Raw genomic sequence first — 18,829 nt, 5'->3', positions numbered from 1 at the left:
TTTCTATTGGAAACAATTTCCTGAATTAATTAAATTGGAGAACTGAAATCACGAGTTTATATTCTATTCCCAGTTTTAAAGATCAGCATGTATTTACTGCCACTGATTGCAGCTAACTTGATTATGATAGTTTCACTTTGCATATTTATTTTGGTGCAAACCTTTATTCTCTTTATCGTAAAACATCTGACCAGAATAATAAATTTACAGTTTATTGCACATTTACTACTCTTTTCTAATAAAATTGTTAATGTTTAGAATGTTGGAGTTACATGTATCCTTCAGTATCCATTCCTCTGCTATTCCACAGTGGAGGGTGAGTTGCCGGTTTATGTCAGTAGCTTCAGGCATTTGGGGAAGTGTTGTCCATCATCATCCATTGCTCCAATGATTAAGTATTCTTACTGTTTTGTTTTTTTAAGTTCAGATTAATCTCCACCTCGTAGAATGACTTGTATCTCCCTTCAGTCGGTTATTAGGAAGACCCTTTCAAAGAGAGAAGGAATGATTAGGGATAATTTTATTCCATAGGATGATGGCTGGGTTTGACTGTAGACAGACACTCTGGAGGGTCCAGAGGTGTTAATACTCCCTTTTGGGGTGTCTTTCTTGTAGGGTATCTTGCTGTAGCTGTGGTTAAAACATCAGATGCTAATATCAACTGGAACAATCTGAAAGGCAAGAAGTCCTGCCACACTGCAGTAGACAGAACCGCTGGCTGGAACATCCCCATGGGTTTGCTCTACAGCAAGATTAATAACTGTAAATTTGGTGAGTGAGTTCTGGGAGTGTGCTCTTGTCAGAGTTGGGTGGAAAGAGGCGCACTGGCAAGAGTAGTATGGTTGGTTTAGTGAACTTCAAGGAAATAAAAGGAACAGCAGGACTGGGAGGTGGATCAGAACGGCTCTTCTCAGTTGCACATAATGGCTTAAGTGAACATATGTTTACTATTCTCTCTCATGAAAAAGACCAGAGACAGAAGTCCATGTTGGTATTGTCATTAGAAACCCAGGCTTCTCTGTCTTCCTGCTTCCCCATTCTCAGCATGAGGCTTCCATCTTCAAGGTTACCCATGGTTGCCATTACATCCATGATCCAGGCAACCTTAAGGAACAAGGAGCCTTGTTAGGAGGTAAAGGAGCCAATTAGGAGGTCTAACCCAGTTACTCCAGCTAACTTCTCATTGCCCCTAACTTAGGTACATAGTCACAACTAGCTGTAAAAGGGGCTGGAAAATGCCATCTTTTATTTAGATTTTTATTCAAAAATTAAAAATAGAACTACTGTATGATCCAACAGTTTCACTTCTGGGTATTTACTAGAAAAAAACAAAAATACTAGCTCAAAAAGATATATGCACCCATATGCTCACTGCAGCATTATTTACATAACAACACATAATATGTGAAGAACCTGTGTCCATCATGAATGAATGAACAAAGCAACTGTGGTTTGTAGGTATAGATAGAATATCATTCAGCCATAAAAGAGAAAGAAATCTTGCCACTTGCAACAACATGGGTGGACCTTGAGAATACTATGTGAAATAAGTGAAATAAAACAGGCAGAGAAAGACAAATGCCATTTGCTCTAATTTATACGTGGAATCTAAACAAAACAACCTGAGCTCACAGACGCAGAGAGCAGATTGGTGGTTGCCAGAGGCAGGGGTTGGGGATGGGCAAATTGAGTGAAGGTAGTCAAAAGGTATGAACTTTGGTTGTAAAATAAGTCATAGGGATATAATGCATATCCTGGTGACTATAGTTAATGCCATATTGCGTATTTGAAAGTTGCTAGGAGAGTAGCTGTTAAAAGTTCTCATCGCAAGAACAAAAATTTTAATGTGATGTACCATATTAAAAAATTGAATAATAAAAATCATATGAGCATCTCAATAGATGCAGAAAAAGCTTTTGATAAAATTCATCATCTATGCATAAATGCAAAAAGGCAAAATGGTTGTCTGAGGAGGCCTTACAAATAACTGAGAAAAGAAGAGAAGCAAAAGGCAAAGAAGAAAAGGAAAGATATACCCAACTTAATGCAGAATTCCAAAGAATAGCAAGGAAAGATAAGAAAGCCTTCTTAAGTGAACAATGCAAAGAAATAGAGGAAAACAATAGAATGGGAAAGACTAAAGATCTTTTCAAGAAAATTAGACACACTAAGGGAACATTTTATGCAAAGATGGGCACAATAAAGGACTGAAACAGTATGGACCTAACAGAAGCAGAAGATATTAAGAAGAGGTGGCAAGAATACACAGAAGAACTATACAAAAAAGATCTTCATGACCCAAATAACCACGATGGCCAAACATCTTGGAGTGTGAAGTCAAGTGGGCCTTAGGAAGCATCACTATGAACAAAGTCAGTGGAGGTAAAGGAATTCCATCTGAGCTATTTCAAATCCTAAAAGGTGATGCTGTTAAAGTTCTGCACTCAATATGCCAGCAAATATGGAAAGCTCAGCAGTAGCCACAGGACTGGAAAAGGTCAGTTTTCATTCCAATCCCAAAGAAAGGCAATGCCAAAGAATGTTCAAACAACTGCACAATTGCACTCATTTCACATGCTAACAAGATAATGTTCAAAATTCTCCAGGTAAGGCTTCAACAGTACATGAACGAAAAACTTCCAGATGTTCATGCTGGATTTAGAAAAGGCAGAGGAGCCAGAGATCAAATGGCCATCTGTTGTACCATAGAAAAAGCAAGAGAATTCCAGAAAAACATCTACTTCTGCTTTATTGACTATGCTAAGGCCTTTAACTGTGTAGATCATGACAAACTGTTGAAAATTCTTAAAGAGATAGGAATACCAGACCACCTGACCTGCCTCCTGGAAAACCTGTATGCAGGTCAAGAAGCAACAGTTAGAACTGGACATGCAACAATGGAGTGGTTCCAAATCGGGAAAGGAATATGTCAAGGCTGTATATAGTCACCTTGCTTATCTAAATTATATGCAGAGTACATCATGGGAAATGCCAGGCTGGATGAAGCACAAGCTGGAATCCAGATTGCCGGGAGAAATATCAATAACCTCAGATATGCAGGTGACACCACCCTAATGCCAGAAAGCGAAGAGGAACTAAAGAGCTTCTTGATGAAGGTAAAAGGGGAGAGTGAAAAAGTTGGTGTAAAGCTCAACATTCAAAAAACAAAGATCATGGCATCCAGTCCCATCACTTCATGGCAAATAAACGGGGAAACAATGGAAACAGTGAAAGATTTTATTTTGGGAGGCTGTAAAATCACTGCAGATGGTGACTGCAGCCACAAAATCAAAAGATGCTTGCTCCTTGGAAGAAAAGTTATAACAAACCTAGACAGTGTATTAAAAAGCAGAGACATATTTTGCCAATAAGGGTTCATATAGTCAAAGATATAGTTTTTCTAGTAGTCATGTATGGATATGAGAATTGAACCATAAAGAAGGCTGAACACTGAAAAATTGATGCTTTTGAGCTGTGGTATTGGAAAACACTTTGGAGAGTCCCTTGGACTGCAAGAAGAATCAAAACAGTCAATCCTAAAAGAAATCAGTCCTGAATATTCCTTAGAAGGACCAATGCTGAAGCTGAAGCTGAATCTCCAATACTTTGGGCACCTGATGTGAAGAGTCAATTCATTAAAAAAGACCCTGATGCTGGGAAAGACTGAAGGCAGAAGGAAAAGGAGACGACAGAGGATGGGATGGTTGGATGACATCACTGACTCAATGGACATGAGTTTGAGTAAGCTCCAGGAGATGGTGAAGGACAGGGAAGCCTGGAGTGCTGATAGTCCACAGGGTTGCAAAAATTCGGACAAAAATGAGCGACCAAACAACGAACAACAACAACAATCATCTATTTAAGATAAAGACTCTCCAGAAAGTGGGCATGAAGGGAACGTACCTCAACATAATAAAGACCGTATATGACAAAACGTACAGCTAAAATCATACTCAACAATGAAAAGCTAAAAGCATTCCCCAAGACAAGGATGTCTACTCTTACCACTTTTATTCAACATAGTTTTGGAAGTCCTAGACGAAAGGAAAAGAAATGTAACCCAGCAGCAGTATGCTGCTGCTGCTAAGTCGCTTCAGTCGTGTCCAACTCTATGTGACCCCATAGATGGCAGCCCACCAGGCTCCCCTGTCCATGGGATTCTCCAGTCAAGAACACTGGAGTGGGTTGCCATTTCCTTCTCCAATGCATGAAAGTGGAAAGTGAAAGTGAAGTCGCTCAGTTGTGTCTGACTCTTAGTGACCCCATGGACTGCAGCCCACCAGGCTCCTCTGTCCATGGGATTTTCCAGGCAAGAGTACTGGAGTGGGGTGCCATTGCCTTCTGACCCTGTATGCTGATAGATATTAACTAGACCTATTGTGGTGATCATTTCACAATATAGTCACAATAGTGAATCATGTTGTACACCTGAAATTAATATAACGTGCTTGGCACACTGCAGTCCAGGGGTCGCAAAGAGTTGGACACGACTGAGCAACTAACACACACACATGTCAATTATATCTCAATATAAAATTAATGGAGAAAAAAATTAAGAGAAAAAACCCAACTTGATCTTTGTTACAGAGAAACAAGAGGAAATGGCCATTTGGCGGATGGCTACAAGCCGTGCCACAGAGCTTTCTAGGCAATATGGTGTAAGGGATTCTCAGGTCTCTTTAAGATCTTGGCAGCTTCAGCTCTTAGGCCCCTTTGAAGGGGTGGAAATCAGTTTGTTCTCTGTGTCCTCTGAATATCTTCAGGTGTGGCCTTAGTTCTACCTCCTAAAATCTGTGCATAAGTTCACCATGGATATGTTTCCTCGTGGTTCTTATTTACTTTAACTTCCTGAGTACTTTCCCCCTGCCATCTCCAAATATGTGTAGCAACTTTAAAAGGAGAGGCCTCTAAAGACAGAGCCAGGCAAGTCCTGTGTGTATTGGAGAGGAGGTTCAGATTCAGAGATGCAATCACACTTTTGCATTAACATGCTCTGTGACATCAGTTTGCCAGGAAGGTGGCTGAGGCGACTTTCAGGAGTTCTGTGCCCCACCAGCAAGGGCACCACATCTGCTCTCCTGAGCCTCCTGGCAGTTATACAGCCATGGGAGAGCAGCTGAGCTGTGAGTGAGATTTCCCCAGAATTTTCTTGAGTTTGGAGCTCTAAGTTCTGTTAAAAGCTCTTCTAATAAATATCAGAGGAAAGAAATACCTGAAAACAAATGGCACAACTCAGGGAGTGAGACCTTCAATTTTACGCCTGCTTCAGTCACCTTCCACATAATTTCCATCTCATCTCTCTTTAAGTAATGACACTATTGGGAGGCTGATGGAGTCTCCTCCACCTGAATTGTAATGGTTACTTACCATTTCCAGCCTCAGTGAAGTTTTCTTTCAGAGCCTGCTGCTGCTGCTAAGTCGCTTCAGTCGTGTCCGACTCTGTGCGACCCCGTAGACGGCAGCCCACCAGGCTCTGCTGTCCCTGGGATTCTCCAGGCAAGAACACTGGAGTGGGTTGCCATTGCCTCCTCTGCTTTCAGAGCCTAAGGCTGGCAAGTCTTGAGTTGATGGCAGGTCACATAATAAGCATGTTCTACCTAACCTGGGCCATACACACCTGTCTTGTGTTAGATAAAGTCCACTCATACTGACTCAGGAAGAGCTGACTTTCTCTTGTCCTTCTGCACAGATGAATTTTTCAGCGCAGGTTGTGCACCTGGATCTCCGCGAAATTCCAGTCTCTGTGCTCTGTGCATTGGCTCAGAGAAGGGTACAGGAAAGGAGTGTGTTCCCAACAGCAATGAAAGATACTATGGCTATACAGGGGCTTTCAGGTGAGTCTTATAATCCTCATACAAAAATAATAATAACCTCAGCCCTGACAAGAGTTCCTTTTAGAAGCTCAGGTGAGATTCTTACATTCCTAGCCCATTAGTCCTGCATGTTAGGGTGGCATGTTTACAAACGTATGTAGAAGCCTGTGTGAAGAGGCATCCAGGTCCCTCCAGGACACCATCTCCAGAACTGGCTGTCATAGACAGCAAAGGCTGGTGGTATGGTGCAGGTCAGGAGTTCTCAATGGCAGCAGGTAGCGGGGGAGGGATTTGCCCTTCAGGGGACATTTGGCGGTGTCTGGAGACGTTTTTGATTATCAGTAGGGTTGAGGGGGTACAACTGGCAGCTAATTGGGAGAGGCTTATAAACATCCTACATGCACAGGGCAGCACCCTGCAACAAAGAATTATCTGGCCCCTAATGCCACTAGTGCCAGGTGAGGAAGCCCTACCGTAATTGAATAAACACAGGAGTCAAGCATTAGGCTCACACTCTTCCAATCATCTCTGGGGGGACCTATGACCACGGAAATATACAAAAGTAAAGTCCATGATTTCTACATCTTTGGTTACATCTCTGTTTCATGGAATTTTAATCATTTTTAAAGAGACACCTGTGCACTTTATGACCTTATTAGTTTTTAACTATCCTGTCTGACTTGGGCCTTTGCTACCCTGGTAGTTCATGAATCCATCAACTTCACAATGATGGTGGTATTCATAACTAAACTGCTCACTAGCAAAGGAAAAACAAAGATTATCTCAATTTTCTAGTTAGAACCACCTTGTGAGTTAGAATAAGAACAATTCACAGTCCACAAGTTTCGAATTTCATTAGTAGACTGTACATAAGGAATCACCTTGGTGGAAAACTGCTCCTCTAATATCTGTATTGATGCTTGGGAAAGGATGTAGACCTGTTAGAGAAAATGTGCTAGAGTTTAGAATTTAATATATAGAACTGCAACTGTGTAACTACAAAGTGTATCAGAAGTTTTGTTTTCTTTTTATTACTTATATTAGTAATATATGAGATTAGTGATCAAATGGGAGTCACAGTTGCTGATATCATGGCCAGCCCTGCATCTCTAAAGTGGCATAATACTCAGCCATAAAAAGGAATGAATTGGGTCATCTGTAGTGATGTGAATGAACCTAGTCTGTTATACAGAGTGAAGTAAGTCAGAATAAGAAAAACATATTGTTTTTTAACAATATTGTAAAAATTGTATATTGTATATTAATGCATATATATGGAATCCAGAAAAACAGTACTGATGAACCTATTTGCAGGAGAAGAATAGAGATGCAAACATAGGGAACAGACTTGTGGGCACAGGGGGTAAGGAGAGGGTGAGACGAACTGGGATAATATTATTGACATATATATATATATTACCATATATAAAAATAGATAACTAGTGGGAAGTTGCTGTATAACACAGGAGCTCAGCTTGGTGCTCGGTGATGACCTAGAGGAGTGAGATGGGGGGTGGGAAGGAGGCTCAAGAGGGAGGAGATATATGAATATGTATAGCTGACTCACATCATTGTACAGCAGAAACTAGTGCAACATTGTAGAGCAATTATCATCTAATTAAAAATTAAACAAAAAAAAACAACTTCAGATTATAAGATGGCCCTTCTGAATGACAGATGTAGCTCTGACCTCTTTCCTTCTCTCTCCCTGTCTGGGACTTCACAGGTGTCTGGTGGAGAGGGGAGATGTGGCCTTTGTGAAGGACCAGACTGTCATACAGAACACTGATGGTATGTGCACAACCCTTTGGCCCCATAAATCAGGGTTGTTGGCTCCCTTGTGTTCAGGATATCTTTGTGGAAGTGGTAGGGGCTCTTGTCAGGGTCCAGAGCTGTGATTCTCAACCTGTTTGTTCCCTGATGAGAGACGCATCCACTTGCGTAGGCGGAATGGTGAGGACGGTGAGCTTCCCAGTGGCTCTGAAATCGCTCCTAGAAGCCTTCCCAGAGGTGTAGGCACTGTGCCTTCTTTCCCCTAAAAACTCCTAAGAACAAAGACTTTTACATACTTACATTATAATCAGCAGGATCAGGAAATTTATACTAACGTGGTTTAATACTCATCACATCCACAGTCCCTATTCAAAATTAGTGAACTTATCACCCAAAGGCCCTTTATAACTATTTCTCATATTTCTAGGTCCAATATATATTTAACCATATTATAAATCCACTCGGAAAAACATACAAACAGTAGCACCCCTGTAGGCATAAGCACTGGGCTTATTCCTGGTGCTTATAACCAATGGCTTCTATAACCATTCTCCAAGAGGAGGAAGCATGGCCCCTCAGAAAAACAGCTGATTCTGGGGCTGGGGCAGGAAAAGTGTAAGGTGAACCAAAAAGCATCATGCTGAGGTGCTCAGAGAGATGGAATGTGTCAGAGCACATTGGAACTGTTATGAAAGCCCTCCACTGGCCAGATCTGACATTTTGAGCATTACAAGAAATAATAACAGTAAGATTGAATAACCCATTGAATAGAATAAGAACACATGAGTCCATCCTGATTAAACGAATGAGTATAAGGGAAATATCTTCTTTATTGCAGAATGCTAATTACAGACATAGAAAAAGTCATGAAGTTAAACAACTATTGTTTGGCAACCAATATAGCAATAATTGATTCTAGCAAGGACCATCAATCAATGGGTACTAAAACTAGTGGGTGGATATTAGATGGCCATGACATTAAAAACAAGACAGCTGTTTTTTAAACGTTGGTAAGAATGAGCATTCCAGCTGCCTATGCTCTATCACTAACAGCTTACACCACCCCCTAGAGTCCAGGCAGTATTACTTCCCTCATAACCCTGTGTGTGTGTGTGTGTGTGTGTGTGTGTGTGTGTGTGTGTGTAGTCACTCAGTTATGTCCAATTTTTTGCGACCCTTTGGACTGTAGACCATCAGGCTCCTCTGTCCTTGGGATTCTCTGGGAAAGAATACTGGAGTGGGTTGCCATGCCCTCCTCCAGCGAATCTTCTTGACCCAGGAATTGAACCTGTGTCACTTATATCTCCTGCATTGGCAGGTTGATTTTTTACCACTAACCCACCTGGGAAGCCCTCCTCCCTTTACCCAACCTCAAATTTTTCCTCTAGTGCAGGACCAACTCCTCTAAGAAGCCTTCCCCAATGGCATACCTCCATCCTACAACAGAATCCTCTGTCCCCGTTGCTATCATTATTGAATTCATCACATTCTGTAATAAAATATGGTCACAGGGAGCTCTACTTTTTTCTTACATCTCAACACCAATCACAGTATAAGGTACGCAGAAGTTACTAAGTACTTACTTGAGGGAATATTGGTTTGGCTAATTTTCTTTCACCCCTCCTGTAACTTTTGCTTTTCCCTTTAAGAGCTGTCCTTTTCCTGCTGCCTGAGTGTTACCCTAGGCTGGTTCTTTGCCACTCCTTGATTTCTCTTTGTATCCTTCCAATAGGGCTCCCCTCTCTAGACCTCAGTTCTCTTTGCAAAGACTCCCAAAGCCTTAACCTTCTGAGGGGAATTTATAGAGGAGGCCTACCTCCCTATACACTCCCTACCTAAACACCATCCTAGGATCTCTGTTTGCCCTGTGGTCATGTTTATGTACGAAGTACGCTGATACTGCAACCTGAACCAGAATAAATCCAAACTCCTTACACTTCTCTCTTCACACAGCCTCGTCCCTATGGAGGACTTTGTTATAGGTCCCGTTAGTCAAGCCTAGATTAATCAATGTTGAAAGTGAATGCTGTAGAATTATACTGGGTTTCAAAGTCTTATTCCTTAAAACTATGTGGTGTTTTACAAATTAGCCACAGTAAACAAGCATTATTTTTACTGGAAAGAAAATTTTTTATCATGCCCTTCTAGATGCCCACTACCCCTAACCCAGACCAAATCACCTCCCTTCTCATTTTTCCTAATTGTCCTATTTGGAGCTCACACGTTAACATTGATTTCCATTCATTAAGTTCTCATAGACCAACCTTTCTTATTACCCAAGTGCCACACTAGGGCTTCCCGTAGTTGCTCAGCAGTGAAGAATCCACCCGCAATGCAGCACACCCGAGTTTGATCCCTGGGTCAGGAAGATCGCCTGGAGAAGAAAATGGCAACCCACTCCAGCATTCTTACCTGGGAAATCCTACAGAGAGAGGAGCCTGGTGGGCTACAGTGCGTGGGGTTGCAAAGAGTTGGACACGACTGAGCGACTATACACACACATAGCCAGATGGTATAGCACAGATATTGTCAATCTGCTTAGAGGGTCATGTGCTTCCTACAGTGGAGTCTAAATGGAATTTGGAACTTAGCAGAAATGAAGATCCTTTTGAACATACATCATCCACAGAAAGTGGTTCACTGTCCCTTGTCTGGCTGGGAAGACGGAAAGGAATGGCCCCAGGGAACTCCTGATAACTCTCTTCCTCTCCATATTAGTGAAACCTCTGCTGGCCACTGGGTCCAGCCCCCCTACATGCTAGTGGAGGGTGGTCACATCTCCCAGTGAGGGTGTTTTGATCTTTGGCTGATGCACCTTTTCTGAACCTAGGAAATAATAATGAAGCATGGGCAAAAAATCTGCAGAAGGAAAATTTTGAAGTACTATGCAAGGATGGCACCAGGAAACCTGTGACAGATGCTGAGAACTGCCACCTGGCCCGAGCCCCGAATCATGCTGTGGTCTCACGGAAAGATAAGGCAACTTGTGTGGAGAAAATATTAAACAAACAGCAGGTATGGACCAGCCAGGGACTCCAAACTGTTTTTATTGTGTGGGTATGGATTGTTGAGGGATTTCGCAGGCGAGGAGAAGCCCACATTCCTGTGTTCTTTTCCTGGAAGTTAGAACTGGGAAGGTATGGATGGTGGACTGGATCTCCCAGACCTGCTCTACTCATATCTTCTGCTTGCTGGAAATCAGACCTCAACTGATGCATGTGTTCCAGGGTCCAAGCATCTGCCTTCTAGCTCGACCCTGACCTTGTTCTGTGGTACCCTCATTTTACCCACTTCTGCCTTTTTTTTTTTTTAAATGAAGGCAACTAATCCTGTTTCCCAACTCTTTCTGGATACAAGTCATCAAATGTGGACTGTGTTTCTTTTGCTTAGACAGACTGAGAACCATTCCAAAAGGAAGAGAAACCCAGGAACCCTACCCTCAGGGAGATTGTCCTCTGGTGAAAACAACCAACCCAGGGCTGGCCCTGTGGGGAGAGGAGCTGTCTGAATATTTTAATCCTAAAGACCCTTCCACCCCTAAAGACCAACCTCCCCTCAGTGACAGCTTCCTGCCTGTTGATGGATCATTAGTTTTCTCCTTTTAAAAATGAAGATAGCATACCTTTGTGAGTCCTCTTAAGGTAAATGACACTAATAATGAGCATTTAATGAACATTTCCTAAGTGCTAGATAGAATGCTAAACTTTCTGTAATCATTATTTCATTTATAATCTTAGAAGATGTGGACAAGTCCAGGCTTTTATCAATTTAGGATCAAAGATGCAGCTGACAACTACCTGTACCAACCCCTCATTGGGTGGCTCTTATTTAATACCTTCTTGATAATACTACTTAAAAGGGAAATGTTTATGTCCTCTCATTTCCTGGAAGTCATCCCCAAGGCCATGGCCAATGAAGTGGGGAAGAGAGATCAGAGAAGTTAGCAGTGGGTGGGTGGGAGGGAGGGAATTCCCCAAGGAGATGGGACTAGGCTGGACCCTACAAAGGATTTTGGGGCCTCAGGGAAGCCTAGATTTGGGGCACATATTCGTGTGACTGCCAAGGGAAGGATGTGGAAAGATCCCGAGGCATCCCCTGCAGCTTCCCTTTCTTCCTGGGGCTGGTTCCCAGCTTCCAGTTTCCTCCATCCCATCCATGTGTTCCCAGGGGCTCTTTTCCACAGGTCCTCATGTACTTTCTGTCCATTTGACAGGATGATTTTGGAAAATCTGTAACCGACTGCACGAGCAATTTTTGTTTATTCCAATCAAATTCCAAGGACCTTCTGTTCAGGGATGACACTAAATGTTTGGCTTCAATTGCGAAAAAAACATATGACTCCTACTTAGGGGATGACTACGTCAGAGCTATGACCAACCTGAGACAATGCTCAACCTCAAGTGAGTAGGAGGAACAGCATGGGGAACCTGCAAAGTGAATATGGCTGGGGTTCTGGGTGCAGTATTCAAAAGGAGGGGCAGACTGTAGTCACCAGGAGATGATCAGCTGACTAGATGAAATGAGGAGGGAACAATGCAACCTAGCATGGATGAAAGGCTACTTGTATGGGCAGATGGTAAGGGGACATGGGCTGACGGCACTGGACATGCAGAATTCCATGCTATTGCTTAGAAAAGGACGAGAGCTACGTGCCCATGCCCACTGCTCTGCTCTGAACACCTTTTTTATACTGTGCTGTCTTGTTCAAAATGGTAGCCTCTAGCTACCTGTGGATATTTAAATTTATATTATTAAACAAAAGTTTAAATCAGTCACACCAGCCATAATTCAAGTGCTCAATAGATAACCTGTGTCTCCACATAGATGAAAAAAGAGAACATTTCCAGCACTGCAGAGAGTTCTTTTACATGGTGCTGTTCTTGAGAGCTTGAATGGTGATAAGTACCAGCAACTCTAAAGTTGCTGTACATACCACAGGCATACCTTGGAGATACTGCAGGTTCAGTTTCAGACCATTGCAATAAAAGAATATTGCAACAAAGCAACTCATATGAAGTTTTTGGTTTCCCAGCGCATATAAAAGTTACATTTATACTACACTATAAAGTGTGCAATAGCATTGTCTAAAAAATGTCTAACAATGTACGTATCTTAATTAAAGATACTTTATTGCTAAAAAACCCTAACTATCCTCTGAGCCTTCATAATCTCTCTGCTGGTGGAGGGTCTTACCTCAATATTTATGACTGCTGACAGATCAACTGTGCCAGTTCCTTAAAATAAGACAACAATTAAGTTTGCCCCATCAATCGACTCTTTTTTTTTTTTTAATCCTTGATGACTGGGTTTTAAACTTTATTTTCACAAATGATAAAAACTTTCTCTTGATTCTTCAGAGAATCAGAGATATGTTAAAAAATTGTACAGTTTAATTTAGATATTATAAATACCATTGGAAAAAATTTTAAAGGCTACTATTATTGAGATATTTGTATTATTTATTTATTTTTTATCCTAAACACAACCTATTTACTTATTTATTTTGCTTGCTGCATATCTATTTTTTAAAATTAGAATTCTAACATGCTTTTCATACTAAATCAAGCAAGTAGAATCAAAATGTCATAAATTTTTTAAATAGGCCAAAAGTTCATTATCACAATAGTAAAAGATGTTTACTAGTTTTCACAATGAATAGCCAGACCCCCCAAAAAAATAAAAAGATAATTACAATTTCAAGTCATAATGGGAACATGATTAGCCTAACAATATATAATAATTACACATAATTTGATGGGTCAAGCAGAGTCATGTGGTAAATGGAAGTGCATACATGCACAAGTTTTCATCTGCCCAGCCAATTTATGTCTTTGGGTTGGTTTAATCTACTTAAAATTAAGGTAATTTTCGATATGTATGATTCTATTAACATTTTCTTAATTGTTCGGGATTTATTTTGTGTGGGTCTTTTCCTTGTCTTGTGTTTCCTGCCTAGAGAAGTTCCTTTAGCATTCATTATAAAGCTGGTTTGGTGGTGCTGAATTCTCTTAACTTTTGCTTGTTTGGAAAGCTTTTGATCTCTCTATCCGATCTGAAGAAGAGTCTTACTGGGCAGAGTATCTTGGTGGTAGGTTCTTCCCTTCCATCACTTTAAATATATCATGCCATTCCCTTCTGGCTTGTAGAGTTTCTGTTGAGAAATCAGCTGATAGCTTGATGAGAGTTCCCTTGCATGTTATTTGTCATTTTTCCCTTGTTGCTTTTAATATTTTATCTCTGTCTTTAATTTTTGTCAGTTTGATTGCTATGTGTCTCAGTGTGTTCCTCCTTGGGTTTATCCTGCCTGGGACTCTCTGTGCTTCCTGGTCTTGGTTAACTATTTCCTTTCCCACGTTTGGGAAGTTTTCAGGTATTATCTCTTCAAATATTTTCTCAGGTCCTTTCTCTCTTATCCTTCTGGGACCCCTATAATGCAAATGTTGGTGCATTTAATGTTGTCTCAGAGGTCTCTTAAGCTGTCTTCTTTTTTCATTCTTTTTTCTATATTCTGTTCTTTGGCAGTGATGTCCACCATTCTGTCCTCCAGGTCATTTATCCATTCTTTTGCCTCAGTTATTCTGCTATTGATTCCTTCTAGTGTATTATTCACCTTGATTTGTTTGTTCTTTAGTTCTTCTAGGTCTTTGGTAAACATTTCTTGCATCTTCTCCATTGTTTTCCCAAGATCCTGGATCATCTTCACTATCATTATTCTGAATTCTTTTTCTGGAAGGTGGCCTACCTCCACTTAATTTAGTTGTTTTTCTGGGGTTTTATCTTGTCCCTTCATCTGGGACATAACTTTCTGCTTTTTCATACTGATTTACTTTCTGTAATGTGGTTTTTGTTCTAGCTGCTGTGGGATTGTGGTTCTGCTTGCTTTTTCTGTCTGCCCTCTGATGGAGGAGGCTAAGAGGCTTGAGTAAGCTTCCTGATGGGAGGGGCTGGCAATAGGAAAAACTGGGTCCTGCTGTGGTGGGCAGGGTTTTGCTCAGTAAAGCTTTAATCCAATTATCTGCTGATGGGTGGGATGCACTCCCTCCCTGATTTTTTGGCCTGAGGTGACCCAGTCTAGGGGTCTATGGGCTCTATGGTAGAGTTAATGGTGACTTCCAAGAGGGCTTACACCAAGGGGGACTTTCCAGGACTGCTGCCGGTGCCCCTGTCCCTGTTATGAGCCCCTGCCCTCCCACACCTCCACAGGAGACCCTCCAACACTAGCAGGTAGTTTGGGTTCAGTCTTCTGTGGGGTCATTCTTCTGGGTCTTGGTGTGTGCAAGATTTTGTTTGTGCCCTCTAAGACTAGAGTCTCTGTTTCCCTCAGTCCTGTGGAAATTCTATAATCAAATCCTGCTGGCCTTCAAGATCAGATTCCCTGGGGATTCCCAGTGCCTTTGTCAGATTCCCAGGCCAAGAAACCTAACATGGGGTTTAGAACCTTCACAACAGTGGGAGAACTTCTTTGGGATTATTGTTCTCCACTTTGTGGATCACCCACCTGGAGGGTATGGGACTTGATTTTATCATGATTGTGCCCCTCCTACCATCTTTCTGTGGCTTCTTCTGTGTCTTTGGCTGTAGGGTATCTTTTTTTGGTGGGTTCCAGCATTCTCCTGTCAATGGTTGTTCAACAGCTATTTGTGATCTTGGTACTCTCACAGGAGGAGATGAGTACACATCCTTCTAGTCTGCCATCTTCAACTGGAAGCCTGAAATTGATGGATCAACTCTTCTTTCATGACTGATTCTTCTGTAGCATCCAGCACTATTTGATAGCATTTTACCGACAGTAGAACTTCTTTCAAAATAGGAATCAACCGTCTCAAGTCCTGCCATTGCTTTATCAACTAAGTTTATATAATATTCTAAATCCTTTTGTCATTTCAACAATCTTCACAGCATCTTCACTAGGAGTAGATTTCATCCCAAGAAACCACTCTCTTTGCTCATGCATAAGAAGCAGCTCCTCATCTGTTAAAATTTTATCATGAAATTTACAGCAATTCAGTCATATCTTCAGGCTTCACTTCTAATTTTAGTTCTTTTAATATTTCCATCACATCTGCAGTTACTTCCTCCACTGAAATCTTGAACCCCTTATAGTCACTTATGAGGGTTGGAATACACTTCTTTCAAATTCTTGTTCATGCTGATATTTTGACCTTACTCCATGAATCACAAATGTTCTTAATGGCATCTAGAATGAGGAATATTTTCCAGGTTTTCAGTTGACTTTGCCCAGATCCAGCAGAAGACTCACTGTCTATAGCAGTTATGAAACGTATTTCTTTAATAATAAAACTTGAGAGTTGGAATGACTCCTTGATCCATGGGCTGTAGAATGGATGTTGTGTTAGCAAGCATGAAGTGAAATTGCTCAGTCGTGTCTGACTCTTTGCGACCCCAAGGACTGTAGCCTACCAGGTTCCTCAGTCCTTGGGATTTCCCAGGCAAGAATACTGGAGTGGGTTGCCATTTCCTTCTCCAGAGGATCTTCCAGACCCAGGGATTGAACCCTGGTCTCCCGCATTATAGGCAGATGTTTTACCATCTGAGCTACCAGGAAGCAAGCATGAAAGCAACTTTAATCTTGTACATCACCATCCAAGCTCTTGGGTAACAAGGTATGCTCTCAATGAACAGTCATATTTTAAAAGGAATGTTTCTTTCTGAGCAGTAGGTTTCAATAGTGAGCTTAAAATATCCAGTAAACCCTCTCATAAATAGATGTGCTGTCATCCAGGCTTTGCTGTTCCATTTACAGAGCACATGCAGAGCAGACTGAGAATGATTCTTAAGGGCCCTAAGTTTTTTAAGAATGATAAATGAGCACTAGCTTCAGCTTCAAGTCACCAGCTGCATTAGCCCCTAACAGGGGAGTCAGTCTGTCATTTGATCATGAAGACAGGCACTGACTTCTCCCCTCCAGCTAGAAAGTCCTAGATAGCATCTTCTTCCAAGTGAAAGCTGTTTCATCTGCATTGGAAATCTCGTGTAGTGTAGCCACCTTTATGAACTATCTTGGGTAGGTCTTCAGTGTAACTTACTATAGCTTCTATACCAGCACTTGCCGCTTCACCTTGCACTTTTATTTTTTAGAAATCTTATTTATTTATTTTATTACTGGCTTCACTGGGTCTTTGTTGCTGTGTGTGGGCTTTCCTTAGCTGTGGTGAGCAGGGGCTCCTCTGCTATGGTGCTCTGACTTCTCACTGTGGTGGCTTCTTTTGTTGCAGAGCACGGGCTCTAGATGCACAGGCTTCAGGAGTTGCAGTGCACAGGTTTAGTTGCCCCACAGCATGTGGGATCTTCCTGGACCAGGGATTGAACCTGTGTCTCCTGCATTGGCAGGCAGATTCTTTACCACTGAGCCACCGGGGAAGCCTTCACCTTGACTTTAATATTACGGAGACAACTTCTTTCCTCCTCACGAACCAACCTGTACTCACTTGAAGCATTTCTCCTGAAGCTTCCTCACCTCTGTCAGCCTTCACAGAACTGAAGAGAGTTAGGGTCTTGCTGCAGCTGAGCCTCTGGCTTAAGGGAATGTTGTGACTGGTTTGATCTTTTATCTAGGCCACTAAAACTTTCTCTGTAACAGGAATAAGGCTGTTGTTTATCATTTCTGTGTTCACTGAAGTAGCACTTTTAATTTCCTTCAATAACTTTCCCTTTTCATTCACAGTTTGGCTAACTCTTTGGCACAAGAGGCCCATCTTTGCTTTTGACATGCCTTCCTCACTAAGCTTAATCACATTTAGCTTTTGTTTTAAAGAGAGAGATATGCAATTCTTCCTTCCACATGAACATTTAGAGTCAATGTAGGGCTATTAATTGGCCTAATTTCAACATTGTTGTGCTAGTGGAGCAGCAGGAACACACATAATATTTATCAATTAAGTTTGCCATAGTAATGGGCATGGTTTGTGGTGCCCCAAAACATTAACAATAGTAACATCAAAGATCACTGAACACAGATCACCATGACAAAGATAATAATAGTAATGAAGAAGTCTGAAATATTTCAAGAGTTACTAAACTGTGATGCAGAGACATGAAGTGAGCAAACGCTATAGAAAAATAGCACCAGGAGACTTGGTTGACACAGGGTTGCCACAAACCTTCAATTTGGAAAAAAGCAGTATCTCCAAAGTTCAATAAAGCACAGCACAATAAAAGAAGGTATGCTTATACTTATCTAGAATACCAGTTTGTGCTATAGCTATGTTGGACATCATTTAATGACTTGGAATCATTTGGAAGATTTGGGAGAATACCATGTAGCTCAAGGGAGGTTATTCTTCAACTGCAGAGTACAGGTCCATGAGCCACAGTCCTTAAGATACTGATTCCCAGGCCCTGGGATACTGATTCAACAAGTCTGTGCCAGGTTTGGGATTTCTGTATTTTAACAGCTGCCCACATAATTCTGGTTTAAGGATCCTCGGCTACTGTTCTGCTGAGGGGGTGGAGACTAGCCCCCGGCAGGGGAACTAGCACAGGCCTGGTGCTTAGTGGATCTTATTATGTTAGTTCCTTGCCTGGATCTGGGAGGATAGTTCTCTTAGGCTCATTCCAGCCACATGGACTCAGGTGTGGGAGCCCTGCCCATAGGACATAAGGCAGGGGATGGTGCAGGGCAGGGAAATCCTGTTACTGTCCTTGGTGTGGGGCACTGCCCAGTGCAGACACAGGAGCTGTGCAGGCAGGAGGAGGAGGCATTGGGAGGAGGGTCAGGTTCACCTATCAGAGGAGCAGGGCAACTGGTCTGAGTACTTTTGTATTGGGCTTAATTGTTGATTCACTTAACAGGAACTAAATATAGGTAGATTTTTAACTGTCCAACCCCTCTGCTCTGCCCCCACAGAACTCCTGGAAGCATGCACTTTCCACAAACCTTAAAATCCAAGAGTGGAGCCAACACCTGATGGAGATGGGAGCTCATGGGACCCATAAGCTTCATCTGGTTTCGCTGGTCTGAGTGATTTGGTTGCCCTCACAATTTGGTGGTGGCGCCTCTGCAGGACAAAATAAAAATAAACATTATTATTGGTTTTATCTGTTAAAAAAACTTCATTTTCCCGCCTTAATGCTTGGTCTGCAACTAGCCCTTCCTTCAGAGCTCAAGATTCATTTGCTCTTTCCCACAGCCACAGTTCCTGGGTACAGTCCAAGTAGGAATTCTTTCTAAAAGGGGTCTGCATGGTCATTTTAATAAAATCAAGTGTACAAGGCTTGATTGA

At 41.8% G+C, this 18,829-nt stretch overlaps 1 protein-coding gene across 1 annotated transcript in view; it reads left to right on the top strand.

Annotated features, from left to right (window-relative positions):
• The window catches only part of TF (transferrin), a 38,553-nt gene extending 19,733 nt beyond the window's left edge, over positions 1-18,820 (top strand). The window contains exons 12-17 of the mRNA XM_010858284.1: positions 616-771; positions 5,690-5,834; positions 7,540-7,604; positions 10,417-10,601; positions 11,800-11,986; positions 18,454-18,820. Coding sequence (XP_010856586.1) covers positions 616-771; positions 5,690-5,834; positions 7,540-7,604; positions 10,417-10,601; positions 11,800-11,986; positions 18,454-18,488 — 773 coding nt within the window. The 3' untranslated portion in view covers positions 18,489-18,820. The remainder of the gene's footprint in view (positions 1-615; positions 772-5,689; positions 5,835-7,539; positions 7,605-10,416; positions 10,602-11,799; positions 11,987-18,453) is intronic.
• Positions 18,821-18,829: the final 9 nt, after the last annotated feature.

This window comes from Bison bison, unplaced genomic scaffold, assembly GCF_000754665.1.
Source record: "Bison bison bison isolate TAMUID 2011002044 unplaced genomic scaffold, Bison_UMD1.0 scf7180017864384, whole genome shotgun sequence".
Classification (NCBI taxonomy): Eukaryota; Metazoa; Chordata; class Mammalia; order Artiodactyla; family Bovidae; genus Bison; species Bison bison.
The sequence above is the reverse complement of the archived record's forward strand: the minus strand, read 5'-3'. Positions and strand labels throughout refer to the sequence as shown.